The sequence below is a fragment of the Heterodontus francisci genome, chromosome 8 (genome assembly GCF_036365525.1).
Source record: "Heterodontus francisci isolate sHetFra1 chromosome 8, sHetFra1.hap1, whole genome shotgun sequence".
Lineage (NCBI taxonomy): Eukaryota > Metazoa > Chordata > Chondrichthyes > Heterodontiformes > Heterodontidae > Heterodontus > Heterodontus francisci.
In genome coordinates, this window is record NC_090378.1 from 57,256,652 (window position 1) to 57,280,451 (window position 23,800).

Genomic DNA, 23,800 nt, shown 5'->3' on the forward strand with positions numbered 1-23,800 from the left:
TAAGCTGTGGATGTTGGCCGCCTCGAGGACTTCTGTGTTGGAGATACGGTCCTGCCACCTGATGCCAAGGATTCTCTGGAGGCAGCGAAGATGGAATGAATTGAGACGTTGCTCTTGGCTGACATACGTTGTCCAGGCCTCGCTGCAATAGAGCAAGGTTTTAATGGGCATCTTAAAGGAGGAAAGCGAGGTAGAGGTGGAGAAATGTAGGGAGGGTATTCCAGAGCTTAGGGCCCAGGCAACTGAAAGGCACAGCCTCAAATGTTGTAGCGATTAAAATCGGGGATGCTTAAGATGTCCGAAATAGAGAACAGATATCTCGGCAGCTTATGGAGTTGGAGAAGATTACAGAGATAGGGGGGGGGGGGGGGCAAGGCCCTGGAGGGATTTGAAAACAAGGATGAGAATTTTAAAATGAAGACACTGCTTGACTAGGAGCCAGAGTAGATCTGTGACCACAGGGTTGATAGGTGAAGGAGACTTCATGCAAGTTTAGTGGGCAGCAGAGTTTTGGATGATGTCAGGTTTACAGAGGGTAGAATGTGGGAGACCAGCCAGGAGTGCATTGGAATAGTCAAATCTGGAGGTAACAAAGTTGATTTTAAGCAAGACATTATTTTAATAGAAATTAAATATTAAGGGCCATGTTAAATAAGCAGGCACTCTAAGTGGAAGAGAAAGAAATCTCAAGATGCATGTGCCTGAAAGTCTGATAACTCAATTTTGAAAATTGTGTAATTTATTGCACGAGTGCTGATGATGCAAATTTTTTTATTTCCAGCAAATTTAATGAGTTTGCAGATCTTACGGAATCTGGAACTTTTCTTTTACTTAGCATGGTCCTATAGAGATCTGAACATGGCAGCAGTTTGCCTGTTCCGATAATGCAGCAAATTTACTTAATATACTGCATGACCAATGAGGTAAAAATATTGCGCACGTTACTGGAACTGAAAAGATACAGGTGTCTCTGATATAGTACTTGTGCTACATTATCAAAACTTCTTGATTTTTTTTTTTTATTCATTCATGGGATGTGGGCGTCACTGGCCAGGCCAGCATTTATTGCCCATCCCTAATTGCCCTTGAGAAGGTGGTGGTGAGCTGCCTTCTTGAACCGCTGCAGTCCATTTGGGGTAGGTATACCCACAGTGCTGTTAGGAAGGGAGTTCCAGAATTTTGACCCAGCAATAGTGAAGGAACAGCGATATAGTTCCAAGTCAGGATGGTGTGTGACTTGGAGGGCAGCTTGCAGGTGGTGGTGTTCCCATGTATTTGCTGCCCTTGACTTCTAGTTGGTAGAGGTCGCGGGTTTGGAAGGTGCTGTCGAAGGAGCCTTGGTGCATTGCTGCAGTGCATCTTGTAGATGGTACACACTGCTGCCACTGTGCGTCGGTGGTGGAGGGAGTGAATGTTTGTAGATGGGGTGCCAATCAAGCGGGCTGCTTTGTCCTGGATGGTGTCGAGCTTCTTGAGTGTTGTTGGAGCTGCACCCATCCAGGCAAGTGGAGAGTATTCCATCACACTCCTGACTTATGCCTTTTAGATGGTGGACAGACTTTGGGGAGACAGGAGGTGAGTTACTCGCCTCAGGATTCCTAGCCTCTGACCTGCTCTTGTAGCCACGGTATTTATATGGCTACTCCAGTTCAGTTTCTGGTCAGTGGTAGCTCCTTGGATGTTGATAGTGGAGGATTCAACGATGGTAATGCCATTGAATGTCAAGGGGAGATGGTTAAATTCTCTCTTGTTGGAGATGGTCATTGCCTGGCACTTGTGTGGCACGAATGTTACTTTCCACTTATCAGCCCAAGCCTGGATATTGTCCAAGTCTTGCTGCATTTCTACACGGACTGCTTCAGTATCTGAGGAGTCACGAATGGTGCTGAACATTGTGCAATCATCAGCGAACATCCCCACATCTGACCTTATGATTGAAGGAAGGTCATTGATGAAGCAGCTGAAGATGGTTGGGCCTAGGACACTATCCTGAGGAACTCCTGCAGTGATGTCCTGGAGCTCAGATGATTGACCTCCAACAACCACAACCATCTTCCTTTGAGCTAGATATGATTCCAGCCGGCGGAGTGTTTTTCCCCTGATTCCCATTGACCTCAGTTTTGCTAGGACTCCTTGATGCCATACTCTGTCAAATGCTGCCTTGATGTCAAGGGCAGTCATTCTCACCTCACCTCTTGAGTTCAGCTCTTTTGTCCATGTTTGAACCAAGGCTGTAATGAGGTCAGGAGCTGAGTGGTCCTGGCGAAACCCAAACTGTGCGTCACTGAGCAGGTTATTGCTAAGCAAGTGCCACTTGATAGCCTTGTTGATGGCTCCTTCCATCACTTTACTGATGATTGAGAGTAGGCTGATAGGGTGGTAATTGGCCGTGTTGAACTTGCCCTGCTTTTTGTGTACAGGACATACCTGGGCAATTTTCCACATTGCAGGGTAGGTGCCAATCTTGTAGCTGTACTGGAACAGCCTGGCTAGGGGCGCGGCAAGTTCTGGAGCACAGGTCTTCAGTACTATTGCCGGAATATTGTCAGGACCCATAGCCTTTGCAGTATCCAGTGCCTTCAGTCGTTTCTTGATCTCACACGAAGTGAATGGAATTGGCTGAAGTCTGGCATCTGTGTTGCTGGGGACTTCAGGAGGAGGCCGAGATGGATCAACTCGGCACTTCTGGCTGCAGATTGTTGCAAATGCTTCAGCCTTATCTTTTGCACTGATGTGCTGGGCTCCCCCATCATTGGGGATATTTGTGGAGCCACCTCCTCCAGTTAGTTGTTTAATTGTCCACCAGCATTCACGGCTGGATGTGGCAGGACTGCAGAGCTTAGATCTGATCCGTTGGTTATGGGATGGCTTAGCTCTGTCTATCGCATGCTGCTTACGCAGTTTGGCATGCAAGTCGTCCTGTGTTGTAACTTCACGAGGTTGACACCTCATTTTGAGGTATGCCTGGTGCTGCTCCTGGAATGCCCTCCTGCACTCTTCATTGAACCAGGGTTGGTCTCCTGGCTTGCTGGTAATGGTAGAGTGGGGGATATGCCGGGCCATGAGGTTACAGATTGTGGCGGAGTACAATTCTGCTGCTGCTGATGGCCCACAGCGCCTCATGGATGCCCAGTTTTGCATTGCTAGATCTGTTCAAAATCTATCCCATTTAGCACGGTGATAGTGCCACACAACACGATGGACGGTATCCTCAATGTGAAGGCGGGACTTCATCTCCACAAGGACTGTGCGGTGGTCACTCCTACCAATACTGTCATGGACAGAAGCATCTGCGGCAGGCAGATTGGTGAGGACGAGGTCAAGTATGTTTTTCCTCGTGTTGGATCCCCCACCACCTGCCGCAGACTCAATCTAGCAGCTATGTCCTTTAGGACTCGGCCAGCTCGGTCAGTCGTGCTACTGAGCCACTCTTGGTGATGGACGTTGAAGTCCCCCACCCAGAGTACATTTTGTGCCCTTGCCACCCTCAGTGCTTCCTTCAAGTGGTGTTCAACATGGAGGAGTACTGAGTCATGAGCTGAGGGAGGCCGGTAGGTGGTAATCAGTAGGAGGTTACCTGCCCATGTTTGACCTGATGCCATGAGACTTCATGGGGTCCGGAGTCGATGTTCAGGACTCCCAGGGCAACTTCCTCCCTACTGTATATGACTGTGCCACCACCTTTGGTGGGTCTGTCCTGCTGGTGGGACAGGACATACCCGGGGATGGTGATGGCGGTGTCTGGGACATTGTAAGGTATGATTCCGTGAGTATGACTATGTCAGGCTGTTGCTTGACTGGTCTGTGGGACAGCTCTCCCAACTTTGGCACAAGCCCCCAGATGTTAGTAAGGAGGACTTTGCAGGGTCGACAGGGCTGGGTTTGCCGTTGTCGTTTACGGTGCCTAGGTCGATGCCGAGTGGTCTGTCCGGTTTCATTCCTTTTTATTGACTTCGTAGCGGTTAGGTACAACTGAGTGGCTTGCAAGGCCATTTCAGAGGGCGTGTAAGAGTTAACCGCATTGCTGTGGGTCTGGAGTCACATGTCGGCCAGACCAGGTAAGGACAGCAGATTATATATTAAAATACTTTTTGCCCTATTTTCCATGGTGAATGTGCATTGTTTGTATCATGAAAATGCCCTTAAATCTTCCTTCCCCCTTTTAATCTAATTCCCTCCACCATGATGAATTTGTATTACTTGCTATCAATAATACAATGCTGCACCAGGAAGGTTTTTGTTTTGCCCACTGTAAATTCTCCAGTGATCATCACCTCACAGTTGGTCATCATGAAGAAGAGTAGAGGAGTTCTCTCAACATCCTGGCCAATGTTATCACTCAACCAAAATTACTAGAAACAGATTAGCTTATCATGTATTTCATTACTTTTTGTGGGATTTTGCTGTTTACAAATTGGCTGCCATATCTCTGTGTTACAACAGTGACTACAACTTCAAAAAATACTCTTTTGGCTTAGATAAAATGCTTTGGGACATCCTGAGGTTGTGAAAGACATATATAAATGCAAGATCTGTCCTTGCCTTTTCAACTGGATGTTGAGAACATTGAGATAGCTGGCACATCACAAGCATATGTCCTTCCATCATATTGAAGGCAAATATCTGTCATATAGGACTGGAAGAAAGCAACCAAGAGGGCCTAATCATGAAGTGTTTCTCATTTCAGGGTTTAATGCCCATCTTGATTTGCATCACAGAAAGGCAAGCATTTTGCTGTTAAAGCTCTGTACCACCAAATGGTTAAACAACTGCTTGTAGGATGTAGGTAGAATGATGACAAGTTGCGCTGCTCATCATAAAGGCCTGCTCAGGTCAGGAAATAAAAACCCGACCCGACCCCGACAGAAACACATCGGACCCGAGCCCCTCCACGTTTTCCTGCGCTCGTCCTGACCCGACCACCGGAATGGTTACCTACTTTGATTCCATAGTGCACTCACACACTGTACCACTTTTGCATAGATGAATTAAGGAAGCTGCAGCGTGAGCGTGATAACGTCATTGTGATGCTCACTGCGCAGACTCAGAGTCTCTCTCCCTTGACGTCCTGGACTACAGCTCAGGTAAGTTTTTGTACTTTCACACTCCACTCCAGCAGAGCAAAATGCAAGGCTGCCTGTGTGTGTTCGACCCGACCTGAACCCGACGCATGTCGTCAAGTTCCTTCGGGTTGGGTAGCAGGCCTTTAGCTCATCATACTGCTCAGATAGTTTGTAGTACCTGCTATCTGCATAGCGTGAGCTCAGATTCACAACTTTCAGTTGACTGATCTAAGTACTTACTCTGTTTCTTTTTGAGTAAGGTGGGAGGGGGGTAAGATGGAGGCAGATGAGTAGGATCAGCTTGGTTCCAAGTTGACCTGCCTAGTGATGGCAGATTGTGACTGAGCCGATTCTCTACAATAAAATCAATGATATAACAACTGACACAAACAGGAACACACCATTCCACAAGAGATGGTGAGGAAACGACATGTCATTGAGCCCAGCAAACCTTCATAATGATTTGGCTTCAACCTCTGAAGAAGACATTAGGAATTTCAGGCATCCCAAACAATAATTTTTTTAAAAAAAGGCTGCTTTAAGTTTCTAGTTATTTTTTTAATAAAACAGATCCCTTGTTTCCCCATCTCATCAATGGGGATCATTATGAAGTATATGTCCATATGACTTTCTTGAACATCTAGTAATAAACAATACTTTAGCAGCCCATCAGTGTAGGTTTCCACTCACTTTTTTTCCCTTTTTGCTGCATGACCTTGGCAAAACAGGAAAGCAAATTCTAGGTGAAATGAATCTCATTCAAACATAAGTCCCTAATTAGACATGGAGTTAACACTCAGCAAGATGATCGAATACTAAGTTAATAAGTTTCTTAATTCAGCAACTCCTCAAATCATAATTATTGATAAAAAGGCCCGGATGTCAGGCAAGTAACCTCCATGATGTTTACTGAAGCGGGAGCTAGAATATTTCCCACTGTGCTCCAAAAAATTTTGTAAACCAATGGTCCTGATGGATCTGAGCTGCACAAGCAGTTTCAACTGATTAAACTCCAGTTGTGTTCCTCTGGAGACATGAGAATCCTAAAGTGCTGATTATTGTCAACCTGCCCTTTAGTTCTATGGGCTTTGGGTAAGCGCTTTATGTCCACAGGAAAAAGTGCACACTCCATATCAAACAAACAAAAAGTCTGATTTGATTTGGACCCTCAAACCACATGTCAATCCGTTAACCCAATAATACTTCAAGACGCTGAAGTTTTGTGAAAACCCAAGCAATCATTTATATTCTTTTGTTAACTTCTGGTGTTTGGTTTATGCAGATTCAACGACTTTTGGACACTCAACCATGTGGTGTTACAACTCCTGTGACACATTGCTCTTCAAAAAGTATTGGCATTTCTAACTGCTCACTGCAGCCAGAGACACAAGTGGGATTTGTTGCTATGGAAACCCAGACATCTGGAATTCACATGAAGAAAAGTGTCAGCATTGCGGTAAGCACAGGTGAGATACAGCATATCCAACATCCTTTATGCGGAGCTGAATCGTTCAATTATTTGTTTTTATTTTCTATAATAAATGTTTTGTACGCATTTAAGGGGAATATAGAAGCTGTTTTTCATTAATTCTTTCGAACTGCTGTGCCATTTGTGTGCCAGAAGGTTTTTTAAATTGCTGGGGGTTTTTGGAGCATTAGAGATTTGCTAGTGCTGTTGGGGAGCTTGTCAGGGTGATGGGAACCTGAGAGGTAGCTCAAACTGGAAGAAAGTAAAGCCGGTAACAGGAGGTAGAAAAGTAGCAAGTGACATTAGAAAGCAGGCAAAACAAAGGCGAGCATCAACTAGGCTTAGATTGCAGAATGCCAAGAAGACAAGGTTAAGGGCACTCTATCTGAACGCATGCAGCATTAGCAACAAGGTTGATGATTTAAAAGCCCAAATAGAGGTAAATGGGTACGATCTATTGGCCAGAACGGAAACGTGGCTACGGGGTGTCCAACACTGGGAACTGAACGTTCAAGGATATTTGACATTTAGGAAGGACAAGCAAAAAGGAAAAGGAGGTGGTGTTGCGCTGATAAAGGATAGGATCAGTACATTAGTAAGGGAGGATCTCTGTTTGGAACAACAAAATGTGGAATCTGTTTGGGTGGAGCTAAGAAACAGCAAGGGGCAGCAAACATTGGTAGGAGTTGTTTTCTTTGGCCTCCTTATCTCGAGAGATAATGGATAAGCGCCTGGAGTGGCTATAAAGGCCAATTCTAGAGTGACAGGCTCTTCCACAGGTGCTGCAGAGAAATTTGTTTGTCGGGGCTGTTGCACAGTTGGCTCTCCCCTTGCGCCTCTTTCTTTTTTCCTGCCAACTACTAAGTCTCTTCAACTCGCCACACTTTAGCCCCGTCTTTATGGCTGCCCGCCAGCTCTGGCGAACGCTGGCAACTGACTCCCACGACTTGTGATCAATGTCACAGGATTTCATGTCGCGTTTGCAGACGTCTTGAAAGCGGAGACATGGACGGCCGGTGGGTCTGATAACAGTGGCGAGCTCGCTGTACAATGTGTCTTTGGGGATCCTGCCATCTTCCATGCAGCTCACATGGCCAAGCCATCTCAAGCACCGCTGACTCAGTAGTGTGTATAAGCTGGGGATGTTGGCCGCTTCGAGGACTTCTGTGTTGGAGATATGGTCCTGCCACCTGATGCCAAGGATTCTCCGGAGGCAGCGAAGATGGAATGAATTGAGACGTTGCTCTTGGCTGACATACGTTGTCCAGACCTCGCTGCCACAGAGCAAGGTCCTGAGGACACAGGCCTGATACACTCGGACTTTTGCGTTCTGTGTCAGTGCGCCATTTTCCCACACTCTCTTGGCCAGTCTGGACATAGCAGTGGAAGCCTTTCCCATGCGCTTGTTGATTTCTGCATCTAGAGACAGGTTACTGGTGATAGTTGAGCCTCGGTAGGTGAACTCTTGAGCAACTTCCAGAGCGTGGTCGCCAGTATTGATGGATGGAGCATTTCTGACGTCCTGCCCCATGATGTTCGTTTTCTTGAGGCTGATGGTTAGGCCAAATTCATTGCAGGCAGCCGCAAACCTGTCGATGAGACTCCAGATCTTGTGTGGAGGAAAATTCCTTCTTCAGAGTACTTGAACACATGTGAAAGCAGCAGGGAGAAGAAAATCCCAAAATGTGTGGGTGCGAGAACACAGCCCTGTTTCACGCCACTCAGGATAGGAAAGGGCTCTGATGAGGAGCCACCATGTTGAATTGTGCCTTTCATATTGTCATGGAATGAGGTGATGATACTTAGTAGCTTTGGTGGGCATCCAATCTTTTCTAGTAGTCTGAAGAGACCACGTCTGCTGACTAGGTCAAAGGCTTTGGTGAGATCAATGAAAGCAATATAGAGCAGCATCTGTTGTTCACGGCATTTCTCCTGTATCTGACGAAGGGAGAACAGCATGTCAATAGTCGATCTCTCTGCACGAAAGCCACACTGTGCCACCAAACAGTAGTGGTAATGTGGGGCATGGTATTAATCAGGAGATTAGAGAAGTATGTAGCATTGGTAATACAGTAATCATGGGTGACTTCTATCCTCATATAGACTGGGTAAACCTAATGAGCATTAATGCTGTGGAGGACGAGTTTCTGGAGTGTATTGGGGACGACTTTCTAGAGCAGTATGTTGAGTAACAGGCTATTTTAGATCTCGTATTATGTAATGAGAAAGGGCTAATTAATAATCTTATAAAAGAATCTTTAGGGATGAGTCACCATAATATGATAAAATTTTACATTATGTTTGAAAGTGAGATAGTTCAATCTGAAGCCAGGGTGTTAAATTTGAACAAAGGAAATTATGAAGGTATTATGGGCAAATTGGCTGAGGTGGAGTGGGAAAATACATTAAAAGATATGACAGTACATCGGCAATGGATAGTCTTTAAAGAAATATTACATAGTTTACAGCAACTATACATTCTGTCAAGGCACAAAAACTCCAAAAGTGAAGGCAACCAACCCTGGATAACAAAGGAAGTTAAGGATTGTATAATATTAAAAGCAAAGGCCTATAAAGTTGCCAGAAATAGTGGTAAACCTGAGGATTGGGAGGATTTTAGAATACAGCAAAGGAGGACCAAGAAACTGATAAAGGGAGAATAGAATATGAATGTAAGCTAGCAAAAAATATAAAAACGGACTGTAAAAGCTTCTATAGCTATATAAAAAGGAAATGTTTGGCTAAGACAAATGTGGGTCCATTACAGGCAGAGTCAGGAGAATTTATAATGGGGATAGAGAATTGGCAGAGAAGCTAAATCATTACTTTGTGTCAATCGTCACTGAGGGAGATGCAAGAAATCTCCCAGAATTAGAAATCCAAGGGATCGGGGGATGAGGAATTGAAGGAAATTAGTATTCGTAAGAAGGTTGTATTGGAGGAATTAATGGGGCTGAAGGTTGATAAGTCACCAGGACCTGATATTCTACATCCCAGAGTGTTGAAAGAGGTAGTTATGGAAATAGTGGATGCATTGGTGATCATCTTTCAAAATTCTATAGATTCTGGAGCAGTTCCTGCAGGTTGGAAGGTAGCAAATATCAGCCCAACAGGGAATTACAGATCTGTTAGCCTTATGTCAGTCGTTGGGGAAAATGCTAGAATCTATTCTAAAGGATGTGATAAATGGACACTTGGATAATAATCTGATTGGGCACTGTCAACATGGATTTATGAATGGGAAATCATGTTTGACAAACCTGTTGGAGTTTTTTGAAGATGTTACTAACAGAATTGATAAAGGGGAGTCAGTGGACGTGGTATACTTGGCTTTTCAGAAGGCTTTTGATAGTCCCCCACAGGAGGTTGGTTAGCAAAATTAAAGCACGTGGGATAGGAGGTAATACACTGGCATGGATTAAGGATTGGTTAACAGGCAGAAAGCAGAGAGTAGGAATAAACGGGTCATTCTCGCATTGGCATGCTGTGACTAGTGGGGTACCGCAGGGATCAGTGCATGGGCCCCAGCTGTTCACAATATATATCGATTTGGATGTGGGGACCAAATGTAGTATTTCCAAGTGCGCAGATGACACAAAACTAGATGGGAATGCGTGTTGTGAGAAGATACAAAGCGGCTTCAAGGGGATTTGAACAGACCTAGTGAGTGAGCACGAATGTGGCAGATGGAACATAATGTGGAAAAATGTGAGGTTATCCACTTTGGTAGGAGGAACAGATGTGCAGAGTATTTCTTAAATGATGAGATTAGATGTACAAAGGCACCTGGTCAATAAGTCACTGAAAGCTCACATGCAGGTGCAGCAAGCAATTAGGAAGGCTAATAGTATGTTAGCCTTTTTTGCAAGAGGATTTGAGTACAGGGGTAGTGAAGTCTTGCATCAATTGTATAGAACCTTGGTTAGACCGCACCTGTAGTACTGTGTGCAGTTTTGGTCCCCTTATCTTAAGAAGGATATTATTGCCATAGAGGGAGTGCAACAAAGGTTCACCAGACTTGTTCCCGGGATGACAGGACTGTCCTATGAAGAGAGATTGGGGAAAGTGGGCCTGTATTCTCTAGAGTTTTGAAGAATGAGAGGTGATTTCATTGAAACTTGCAACATACTTAAAGGACCACCTCCAGGCGCGTATCCATTGTCTCTCGAGATAAGGAGGCCCAAAAGAAAAGAACTTAAAGGGATAGACAGGGTAGATTCCGGCAAGATGTTTCCCCTGGTTGGGGAGTCCAGAATTAGGGGACACAATTTCAAAATATGGGGGAAGCCACATCGGAGAGAGATGAGGAGAAATTTCTTTATTCAGAGGCTTGTGAATCGTTGGAATTCTCTACCCCGGAGGGCTGTGGAAGCTCAGTCATTGAGTATGTTTAAAGCAGAAATTGTCAGATTTCTAAATACCAATGACATAAGGGGATATGAGGATAGTGTGGGGCAAAGGCATTGAAGTGAAAGATCAGCCATGATCGTATTGAATGGTGGGGCAGGCTCAATGGGCTGAATGGCCTACTCCTGCTTCTATGTTCCTATATTTTTTTGATTTGTAACTTAAAATTTATAGAGCCCACCAGGCCTTGCAACAAATTGAAGTGTATCGCCTGTCTCTCAGGTAGTAACAGGAGAAAGCAATCCTTTATTCTGAATTAAAAACAGAAAATGCTGGAAATACTTGGGTCTGTCAGCATCAGTGGAGAGAAGAACAGTTAAGGTTTCAAGTCTGTGACCGTTCATAAGAACTAGAAAAAGTTAGAAATGTAATAGGTTTTGAGCGAGGAAAAGGGGGGAGGGTGGGAAGAAGAACAAAAGGGAAGGTCTGTGATAAAGTGGAGGACAGGAGAGATTAAACTTCCTATAATGCTCCCCTGCCCTAGCCCTGATCTTGCATTCCCTCATGCTCTCTCTGAGCCGATCTTGTCCATAAAACCCACCTCCTGTTCCCTTCATCCTATTTCCACAAAACTGCTGATCACCCAACTTCCCCTCTTGGGCCCCATGTTAGCTGATATTGTAAACCCTTCTCTCTCTTCAAGTGTTGTCCCTCTCTCCTTTAAAATGCCGTCATCGTCTCTGTCCTCAAAAAAAAAGATCCTTGACCCCACCATCCTTGCAAACTGCCGTCTCATCTCGAACCTCCCTTTCCTCTCCAAAATCCTTGAACGTGTTGTTGCATCCCAAATCTTTCCCATCTTTCCTGGAACTTCTCCATGTTTGAGTCCCTCCAATTAGTTTTCTACCCCGCCACAGTACCAAAACATCTCTTGCCAATGTCACAAATGACATCCTATGTGACTGTGATTAAAGGTAAACCTTCCCTCCTTCTCCTTCTTGACCTTTCTTCAACCTTTGACATGGATGACCACACCATCCTCCTCCAATGCATCTCCATTATCATCCAGCTGGGTGGGACTGCTGTCACCTGTTTCCATTCTTATCTATCTATTTATAGCCAGAGAATCACTTGCAATGGCATCTGTTCCTGCTCCCGTACTGTTACCTCTGGTGTCCCCCAAGGATCTATCCTTGGCTTCCTCCTATTTCTCGTCTACGTGCTGCCTCTCGGCAACATCATCTGAAAGCACGGTGTTGATTCTCGCAAGTATGCTGATGACACTCAGCTTTATCTCACCACCGCTTCTTGACGCCTCCACTGTTGATACAGTTATCAGACTGCTTATCCAACATCCAATACTGGATGAGCAGAATTTCCTCCAATTAAGTATTGGGAAGACTGAATCCATTGCTTTCAGTCCCTGCTCCAAACTCTGTTCTCCAGCTACCAACTCCATTCCTCTCCCTGGCAACAGTCTGAGATTAAGCCAGTCTCTTTGCAACCTTGGTATCACATTTGATCCCACGATGAGCTTCCGACCTCATTCGTGCCACCACTTAAGACCACGTATTTCCATCTCCGTAACATCACCAGACTTCGCCCCTGTCTCAACTCATCTGCTGCTGAAACCCTCATTCATGCCTTTTGTTACCTCGAGACTTGACTATTCTAATGCTCTCCTGGCTGGTCTCCCACATTCTGCTCTCCGTAAACTTGAAGTCATCCAAAACTCTGCGGCCTGTGTCTTAACTCTCACCAATTCCTGTTCCCCTATCGCCCCTATGCTCGCCGACTTGCATTGGTTCCCGGTCATGCAACATCTTGTTTTTAAAATTCTCATCCATGTTTTCAAATCCCTCCATGGCATCGCCCCCTCCCTATTTCTAATCTCGTCCAGTCCCACAAGATATTTGCATTCCTCTAATTCTGGCCTCTTGTGCATCCCCGATTTTAATCACTCCTTCAGTTGCCTAGGCCGCAAGCTCTGGAATACCCTCTCTACACCTCTCGGCCTCACTTTCCTTCTTTAAGACACTCCTTAATACCTACCTCAGACCAAACTTCAAACTTTTGTTCATCTGACCTAATATCTCCTTTTGTGGTTTGATGTCATACTTTGTTTTATAACCCTCCTGTGAAGCTCCTTGAGACATTTTATTACGTTAAAGGTGTTATATAAATATACGTTCTTGTTAAATGACAAAAGATTTCATGGTGTAAGGCCAAAGAGAGTGGTAATGGGACAAGTAAAGAAACAATGATCTGTCCAGAGGAGGTGTGAATAGCAGGATCCTCAGCTGTCATTTGAAAGCAAAGTCAAGGAAATGAGAGGAAAGGGAAACTAATCAAAATTGGGACAGAGGTTGCAATCTAACATTTGTTATGACCAGGTGAGAAAGGGGTCTAGGGTTCCCTCTCAGCCTTCACCTGTTCTTAGCGTAACAGGGTTCAATTTTAAACAGTTTTTGTAGCTCCCCCTTGGTGAATCCTTGTTCACCATTTTTCAATTATAAGGCAAAAAAACTAGCCAGACATGTTTAGCGCCTACGGATACACGGTGTGCCCACGGTAGCATGCATATGCGCTACACACGAGCAGATAGAGACAGAAAAGAGCAGAAGAAATAAAGTGGAAAGGTTTGAGGCAATATCTGAAGATGGTTTTGGTTACTGTTGTTCAAGCTCGCTGTAAAGTCCTTGATGTAGGTAGGTCTTGCTTTTCATTGAGGCCCAGTATTCTTCTTAAACCTTGTTCGATGTAGGAGACTTTCCTCTCTTGAAGTTCACATGTCCTCAGTGGGTCCAGAGGCTTGTGAGTAAGAAATGGGAGCGGACAGGAGAGGTCTTCTCACTCCAGGAGCAAACCATCTTTTTATGAGTTTAAAAACTGCCTGTGGCTAGTTCAAACTAAACCTGGACCAGCCAGATAGTCATGTGACCATCTGGTTTAACCAGTTTGTGGATTGTATCACCTTGGCAGTCTCTGGAATGGTCCTCTTATGCTCACTACCTGGTGATCAAAGTCCATTTTTGGATAAGGGAGGTAACCTCTCTTGTCCCTATTGGTATGCAAATGATCTCCATCCAAGTCTGGCAGCCCTTGTAACAGGTTTTCTCTAGAAACAACATTTTTAAATTTTCCAGCAACAATTTTAAATTTAATGTCCATATGGCAAAATTAATATGCCTCATTCTTGACAGGTGGGGGCCCAGCATGACAGATTGAACTCTGTGTTGAGTCAAAAGACTAAGTGCCCAGTCGAAAGATGAGGTGGTATTCCTTGAGCTTCATTGGAACACTGGAGCAGGCCAAGGACAAAGGTCCAAGTGGGAGAAAGGTGGAGAATTAAAATGGCAGTCGACCGGAAGCTTGAGGTCACGCTTGCAGACTGGACACAGGTGTTCTGCAAAGCTGTCACCCAATCTGTATTTCTTCTCCCCAGTGTAGAAACACCACATCATGAGCAGTGAATCCAGTATACTAAATTGAAAGTAACATTGAGTAAGACGATTTTGAGTTTGCACCATATGAATTTGCTCTGAAAAGAGCAGTTGTTTCCTTGAAACAGAACAGGCAGGCCTCAATGTTTTGGGCAGCATACTCTGCCCATCTGGAAAAATAACTGGAATGGGTGGAGGCAGTGGGTTTCTGTGGCAGAAAACGGGAATGTTGGCAGGATCTTACCACAGAGGTCATTACATGTTCTGTTCTTGCTGCAATTGTTCGGCTAATTGTGTTCTGTGATATGTTGGTATATGCTATTCTTGCTGATCGGTCAGCTACTGTGTCTTGTGGTCTTGTTGGCTGCAGAGCAGGTGTTGATGTGTTTCTGGAGTAAGGATAGCCACATATCACTGATGAGCAGACCACTGTCTTGGGGGACTGTGTGGTGATGATAGTTCTCCATATCTTCACTGACGGGTTTTGTATGCCAGTGTGCAATGGATGAGATGAGTTTGGAATAATACCATTCAGTGTAGTGGTTATTGAGTTGAGCATGCTTGATATTAGTTGACTTGCCCCATTCACTGTTTTTTGAAGCAGGCTTGGTTTTCCTTAAGTCTAATGTTTAGGCTGCACCCTGTTTTCTCTGATTGAGACAAGTCTGCTGTAAATTCCTGGTTTGCTGTGAGATGATTTCTTGTCTTTGTGGGTATGAAGGATGGAATGGAGCTTCTTGGATGGCTTGTGTCAGACTTCTGTGTCCACTGACTGACCTGAGTATGTGTTGTAGTTTGTGCAAGGTGGAGCTGATGTATGGAAGCTGACTCTTGTTTTGGTTGAAGTAGTTGTTGCACTGCGAGTAACAGACATGTTGATCTTGTGGGATGGAAATCCATTGAGCTGAAGTGTAAACACTTGGATTAGAATGGAATCCTTGCAGTGTGTGAGGAAGTGTAGCTAATGTAGCTTTGGAAGTCAGTGGGCTTGTAGTGAACATTGGTTGATGGTCTAGCCCCAGAAATGGAGACAGAGAAGTCAAGGAAGGGGAAAGTCGGCAATCGACCATGTGAGGTCAGGGACTCCTTTTTATTCTGTTTGAAAGTTCCTACAAAACTGAATGGTTCTGTTTGTATTTACTATTTATGTAGGGTATATTTTGGTTCTAAAGAACTATAGCAATATCACTTAAGATGAGAGGCAAGAGATCCAGATATCTGGCACCTCTGAGGAAAGCTCCATGTTGTTGCCTCGCCTGCCAGAATCATTGAGTTTGGATTTGAAAATTTATTTTTAGTTATTTACATTTGCAAAGTCTACTAAACCTGTTCCAAAAGTAAGCTGTTGACTGCCAATTGAAATGAGTGCTCCTTCATTGTTTAGTATGCGCACATCTGGTTACATATTCTTCAGGTTACAAAATACTCCTTGGTGTATCTAAAGACTATGGTGTTTCCAAACTACTCTAATAGCTTTGCGTGTACGCAAAGGATCCAGAGGTACATATTAGTGCAACGAGATTAATCCCTGGTATCAGAGGAAAAACCTATGAGAAACAACTTGATAAGCTTTCAAGAGATGGCTTGAAGGACATTTATGGAGATAAATAGGATGTACAACAGGGTCATTCACAGTTTGTACAAGTTACATACCAATCAGAAATGTTGAGTCCAGTGTGCTGGACTCATTTAAGAAACAAATAGATTATGTAATGGATGAGATTGGCATTCTGGCAGATTGAAATAAAAGGGGCATCTTCATCGGAGCCAAACTCTTATACATTACACCTGAACAAAAAACCATTGACTTGTTTAATGAAATTATAGTTATTTTATACAATCTAATGGGAGCTAAGAAATCTTATGTTCAAGAAGAATAGATGAGCTGTACTAGCCTTCTGAATATAGTTACTAGGGCTTGTAACTTCACTAAATAACTTTTTGTACAATAGATGTGTAGTGATGCATATGGCTAAAGTGAGTGGGTTGTACACATCAGTACCATCAGGAAAGTGTGAAATCTAAATTGTACATGAGGATCTTGTGCAGTTTGAAGCACAGAATAAATATACTGAAAGATAAAATGACACAAAACTGAGTGTCTGTCTACGATGCACTCAAATTGCACTGATACAGATCATAAAAATATGCATAAAATTTGGTCATCTGACATTTAAAAAAAAAATTGAGTTTCTCTCTCCACCGCCACCCCTCTTACCCCCACCCCCAGCAAAATGGCTGCAATTCATACTAATTGCAAAAATGTGTCAAACTTCATTTGGAAATTTTTTTTATTTATTCGTTCATGGGATGTGGGCATCACTGGCAATGCCAGCATTTGTTGCCCATCCCTAATTGCTCTCGAGAAGGCGATGGTGAGCCACCGCCTTGAATTATTGCAGTTCATGTGGTGAAGGTACTCTCACAGTGCTCTTGGGTATGGAGTTCCAGGACTTTGACCCACTGATGATGAAAGAACATCGATATCGTTCCAAGTCAGGATGGTGTGCAACTTGGAGGGGATTTTCCAGGTGGTGATGTCTCCACGTGCTTTCTGTCCTTGTTCTTCTAGGTGATAGAGTGGTCACTGGTTTGGAAGGTGCTCTTAAAGAAATCTTAGCGAGTTGCTCCAGGGCGTACTGTAGATGGTACACACTGCAGCCATGGTACGCTGATGGTGGAGGGAGTGAATATTTTTGCTTCTGAATGGGGTGCCAATCAAGCTGGCTGCTCTGACCTGGATGGTGTTGAGTTTTTTGAGTGTTGTTGAAGTGACACTCACCTTCCATTACACTCATGAATGTAAATGATGGAAAGGCTTTGGTGAGTTACTTGGTGCAAAATACCCAACCTCTGACCTGCTCTTTTAGCCACAGTATTTATGCAGCTGGTCCAGTTAAGTTTCTGGTCAATGGTGAACCCCCCACCCCCCAGGATGTCAGTGATGGGGTTTGGCAATGGTAATGCTGTTGAATGTTAAGGGAGATAGTTAGACTCTTGTTGAAGATTGTTGTTGCCCAGCACTTGTGTGGCACAAATGTTACTTGCCACTTATCAGCCCAAGCCTGAATGTTGACCGGGTGTTGCTGCTTGTGGACACGGACTGTTTCAGTATCTGAGGCCAAGTCATCTTGTTCTAGTAATTCAGATGAAAATTCATGATCCTATTGCATTATTCCTGTAATACTGTATTAATGTGACTTGATTGCATGTTATTTCTTAGGTGCCAGTTTGTTCTGGTGCCCACCTGAGGAACAAGAGGCACATCAATCTGACTCTGAATTATCCAATGAAGAAATGGCTATCTCTGTTACAGCTGAGCCCAGCCACACCAGTATTGCCTCTTCACTGAATGAAGTGGACATTCACAGCTTTGTGGAGAACAATCAGGTTACAGCGGTTACTTCTGATCAAGCTACTAATGTACAAAAGTAAGACTAGATAATAAAAATTGAAATAATTGAAAATAACTTTAAAGTATGGAAAAGCATTTTGCATCAGGAGGCAATTGAGTAATTAAAAATTTTTGATACAGGCCAAGATTAATGTAAAATTTACATTAAAGCTGTAAGTAGAATAAAACTGCATTTAGACCTGAAGGATAGGGTAAACACCGATGGCCTGGATATTTGGGTTGGCCTATGGTTGAGCTGAGCACTTAAAGTAATACTGATATAAAAACAAAAAAGGGCAGGAAATACTCAGCAGATCTGGCAGCATCTGTGAAGAGAGAAGCAGAGCTAACTTTCTGATGAAAGGTCACTGACCTGAAACATTAACTCTGCTTCTCTGTCCACAGATGCTGCCAGACCTGCTGAGTATCTCCAGCACTTTTTGTTTTTATTTCAGATTTCCAGCATCTGCAGTATTTTGCTTTTATTAAAGTAATACTGATGCCTTTTTGAAGTGACAATAGTACATGGTTTCACTGACTTCTGTATTCCACTGTAAACTGTGTGGGGTTGTTTGGGGTAGAAGAGGGGTGCTGGTGGATGGGACAGGGAGATTTTTTTTTAAAGTCAGCTTATGGCGTTTTTTAATACTTGCACTCTTTCTAGATTTCCTGTTGTACAAATATTTTAGTCTAATTGGCTATAAATGTATCAAGCATTGAAGTAGATTATCTCAATTTATGTCACTGATTTTGAATGTGTAGTTAGGAAAGGAGTAGTGTAGTAAATGACAAAATAGGCAGGGGTATCATTAAAACTCGGAATATGAAAGAAAATCTGTTCATAATTGAAACCTTGTCTGAGTATTGAAGAGCAGTTTAAAGACAGTGTTTGTGGGAGCAGTCACAAAAATGATGCAGTCATTCCAGTTGGATTTCTGACTAATTTGATTTTAAAATAATACCTCTTTAACCTAGAATGGTTAAGGTGTTATAAACCACGACATGTAGTTTGATGTAACTGTTTCCTACATGCACCACAAAGGTAAATATTCTTTATTGTGTACCTCCTACAGATGTGTTAATTCTTGAATTACTATTGAGCAATTTCTACAAAGGCAGTCAGAACCAGACTGAATATGTCTGTAGTCTTATGATAACTATTAATTATTTAGCAACTAGTTGCTTGGAGGAAGGGAAGGAAAAAAGAAAATGGATCAGCTTATTTGGCCTAATGGTCTCTTCGTCTTAAATACTAATATCCTCAACAACTGAGGATCTTGATTGTTGTTGTCTTTGGACACTGAAAAGATATTTAGCAGGATAGACCAGAAACTGAAATATGGGGCAATGAGATGTTTGCCCTTTCTTCCTTCATTAGATTCTTTTTAAAAACTGTGACACAGTCCCCCAGGGAGACCACCAACAAACAAAAAGAGTTGAATGCGCCGATTTAACCCCAATTTAGGAAACTAACCAAATGGAAAAAACTTCACTTCTATAAATTTTACTTCAACACACAAACCAAAACCAACATAAATTAAACACGAAGCAATGGACATATCACAGTCAATTTATATAATACAAATTACATCTTAACTATCAGATACAACAGAGATGCATGTCGCGGTTTCACGGGACAGTCCACCCAACATATATGATAACAATTACAGCCACACAGTTCTTCACAACTCTGACGTTCCTCGGGTAGATTTTTAGTTCCTTTCTTCAAAGTTCCCTCTCAATCCGGACCCCACAGGTGCAGTCTTCACCAAAAGGCACACTTTTCCAGAACCTGCTCATCTCTGCTCACGACAGTCTTGATGCCGTGGATTTACCTGTATTCCCTTTATCCAAGTGCTTCAGTGACGACCTGTGCACTGTATAGCCGGATCTGGTTAATTGGCTACTTTATCTAATGGAAACAGCTCCTGGATTCAGTCTTCACTTTCTTCTGCGTGCTGGTGCTTCATTTCTGCCTGATCTGGGGAGGACTCTGTCTTCTTTTATCTGGTTCTAAGCAGTGTCAGTTTCCCTGGAAATCTGAAGTTTTTCTAGCTTCTGTTTCAGTTCTAGTTTCCATCTTGGTTAGGGTCTTTTTTTTTTAAAAAAAGCTTTGCAATCATTGATCCATCACAACTGGTATCCATGATTATGGTTGGTGTTAACTGTAAGGTACTTGTACACTCCACTCCTATCTACCTGATTGTTGAAAAACTGTAGAAGTAGCAATCCTGTCCAGATGTGAAGGTGACTGTTGCGGAAGTCTCAGAGCATCAAGATTAATTGTCTTTGCTGTTCTAGCGTACACTGCTCGGCTGCTCTCATTGCAGACAAGACCCCAAAGCTTTACAATTTTTAAAAAACTGAATAGCGATACCACCACAATCATTAAGTTATGACTGCCCAAAATGTGTGGTCATTTGATCTTTTGATGAGGGGGAGGGGTGGATGCTGAAATTAATGAAATTGCGAAGGCCATACTTTGAAACATTGTAAAGTGACCATAAATTAGCAAAAAAATTGTTTAAATGTAACTTTAAAAAAAAAGTCACCAATCTATGGCAAATATTATACATAAATTTTGGCACGGGGAAGGGCATTTCGTCCTTTGCCTGTGCTGAACTTGGGCCTCTCAATTTCCAGTGGTAGGTAAATTGGTGTTTACCTTGACGGTTCATTTTTATTATTTTGAACACCTCTACCTTCCTCATGCAAGCATATGATCTTACCCCAATGTGGCAGCATTTTGGAGCTGACCTTGCTGGTTTCCTTTTTTTGTATGTAACTAAAAGCTTTCTGCATGTTATCTAATAAATCTTTAATTGGTTTGCCATTTAGCTGTACACCTGAGCATACAAAAAACAGCTGGGACCTTCATATCACTTTTCAGAGCCCAGTGCTTGGAGAGAGTACAAGTACATACCTGAAAAGTAACCCATCGGATATGCCACATCATATGGATAACAAAGAAACAGAAGAAAATGAGGAATGCATCACAGAATCACACAGTAACTCTCCATTACAAGATGAGCAAAGGTTTTACCAGAATTTAATGGTGAGTGTTCTGTTGCATTTTAATAACATTCTATACTGCGTTTTAAGGCAGTTTGTTTATGAAATATGTGGATATTTTTCCTCCATTTTCTTTCCTTTGCTTCCAATGGCATTCATTTATGTTGGAAATTCTATAAAAGGCCAGTAACACTCCAATATCCAAGTGACTAGTTAGTTACCCAATATTTGTGAGTCAAGACAGTGTGTGCCAGGCAACTGTGAGCCTGATCCTGTCCTTTCCCAATGGCCACAGGTACTTTCCAGCAGTAGTCATGGAATGGGAATCCTGATTTTTGTGTTTTCCTTTCCATCCTCTCCCCAGTGTAACTGAAAAATGAAACCAAGTGTAGGACCTGAACTGTCATACCAGCTTGAGATGTTTAACTCAGCAACATATTGAATATTAAATCTGTGACCTTCTGGTCTGTGCGATTTACTTCTTCACAAGATAATTCCTTTCACCCGCTAGCCCAAAGATGTCCAACCTCTTGAAGCAGGGGATTAGATGCAGATGCCACAACTAGCAAATGAGTCAATATTAAAAACAGAAAATACTGGAAATACTCAGCAGATCTGGCAGCATCTGTGGAGAGAAAAGAGAGTTCATGTTTTAGGTCAATAATCTTTCATCGGAAATGAGCAAGTGTGTCACATGGTTTACACAGGTGCCCCTCCTATGCACCAAAAACTCAAAACTGTTTTTCTCTTTTTCTACTTCACCATCCCCATACAGACAATGAAAACAAGGCCTCCCAAACATAAAAATGCAAACCATCCTTACAGAAATCATCTGGCTGCCTGTACCTCATTTATCTTTTTGGTATTTCTGGCCTTGTCTGGGCTTCAGTCATCCTTCGCTGTCATTCTACCTGGCTGGGTTTGCTCAACCACTGTTTGTTGGCCTCCATTGTGATGATTAATTCTAATTTTTGTGAGGACTCAGTTAACCCCTGCACCATAATCCATTCTAATTGAATATTGCTAAGGTCTGGTGCCTGCTGCATTGTTGTAAATGTACTGTGCCGATTCCATTATTCTTCCCTTATCAGTAGTGATGATGGCTGGTTGTCCTTGTGCAATGTTCAAAGCCATTCTTTCGTTGCTTTGAGTCCAGTGATGTGCAGATAGGGTGTGGGAGACTGTCTCTGACTATTATTGCTTGGTTCCTAATTTTATGCTTTTGTAGTCTCTCAAACTATAGTTGAAGGCTGGATCGCCAAATTCCAGGACTGGCCAGATATGGGCTTTGTACAGGGCGAGGAAAGTTCTGGGGTTGACTGTGCTTGTTTCCAGAAAGGACTCTCAATTGGCCCAATCTGGTTGATGCCCTGGTAGTGAAGATGCTGATGTGCCATGTTCAGGATATTCTGCTGGAAAGTTATGCCCTAGAACTTCTCTTTGACAAGACCTCAATTCTTGTGTCCTGTTCCTTGTACATGCATGCTTTTGGAGAATAGCATGCACTTTGATTTTCAAGAGTTTAATAAAAAATTAATAATTGACATGTGCATTCTTCTAGATCATACATTTCTGAAGCTATTTCCAAGTTCACAGAGAATACCCAAATGGCATTGTCATCAGATCACAATTCTATTCTTTGGGTGTTAGAGGGTCATTGATGTAAATGAAGAACAGGAGTAAGCTGATAATTGAGCTCTGGAAATCTCCTGCCATTGAGCAAACTGGGCGGAAATTGTCCCCATTCTGACACCAATTATGTGCTGTGCTTCTTAGCATCAACTAGAGTTCAGCAGCAGTAAATGACTGCATGAAGGCATTTGCTTCTTTTGGTAAATTGTGTTCCCAACAACAGGGTCTGTGCTGAGGTTGAACAGTTCTGATTGTGCACAAATGTAATAGTCACCTTCCTTTTCCCAGCTACTATGAAGTTTCTTTTGTTTTTTTTAGTCCTGTCTCTGCACAGTAACTCAATGCTGCATCTGGTTTACTGGTTCTGCCCTGCAGATCTCATCCCAAAATCATTTAAGGTATTGCTCTCCAATCCTTTGGAGCTAAGACCCCATTGCTTTTTTGGCAGTGGCTTTGAAGAGTTGTCACATTTTAGTCTGCAAGCAGTTAATTGTTGTCTTTGTCTCCCTGAGTCACATTTTTAATAAATCACCTGAGGCTTTTTAAGCAACCTAGTGATGTAGCATCACAGCAGTTTACCATTCAGTTCTAAGTTGTCTGGAGTTGGAGAGGTGTTCATAGATGGTATAGATGATTTTTCATTGCTGGAAGCAGCTCAAGTGCCAGTCTGGTGTTCCAGGTAGCTGCAGTCAGGCAGTGAGATTCAGTGCAAACCGAGCAGGCAGAAGGTCTTCTCCAGCATTTTCTGTTGTACTTCATTACCTTGCTTAGTTATTTTCATTGCCTTGTTCCTGTAATGGGTTAACTGAGTTGATCACCACAAGCTTTTGAGTAAAATGCAAAAATACTATACATGCTGGAGGACTAACAAAAAGAAAATGCTGGAAATTCCCAGGCTTTGATTTTATACCCTTTTGACCTGACTGTATTAAATTTTCAACCTGTTAAGTATCCAGATTTGCCACTAATATCTTTCACAAAAACATGACAGAATGCAGTACCCAGTTAACAGTCTCTGGAATGATCACTTATTCAAAGCTATACAGAAACCAACATCACAAAAGTACAAAGCATCTTTGATTTAACATTTTAGATAAATACATTTGCAAATACTGCAATACTACATAAATTCAAACCTTATAAGTAATAATTACTCATTCATCATTGAGCATCACAACTTTTATTTCCGAAAACAAAGTTGTTAAAATTAAACCCCAAAAGAGCGGGGGGGAAATAAAAACAGTAAATCATACCTAGAATAGGCAAGTCGGATATTTATTGCATCACCAAGTAGTGTTGAATCCCATAATGCTAACTTTTGTCTTGGGAAAGCTGAAGGCCATAATTCCATGTTCCAGAGGCCTGTGAAGACCATAAACAAATAAATGATGGGCTAAATGGCTGACTGAATTCTGTAAGAATCAGAGTTGCTTGAAACTTG

The 23,800-nt window shown here is 42.8% G+C and overlaps 1 protein-coding gene across 3 annotated transcripts in view; it reads left to right on the forward strand.

Annotated features, from left to right (window-relative positions):
* stil (STIL centriolar assembly protein) overlaps positions 1-23,800 on the forward strand; it is an 87,748-nt gene that overhangs the window by 59,246 nt on the left and 4,702 nt on the right. For all 3 annotated transcript variants that reach the window (XM_068037173.1, XM_068037174.1, XM_068037175.1), the window contains 3 exons: positions 6,346-6,529; positions 17,545-17,752; positions 20,554-20,770. In XM_068037173.1, coding sequence (XP_067893274.1) covers positions 6,346-6,529; positions 17,545-17,752; positions 20,554-20,770 — 609 coding nt within the window. The remainder of the gene's footprint in view (positions 1-6,345; positions 6,530-17,544; positions 17,753-20,553; positions 20,771-23,800) is intronic.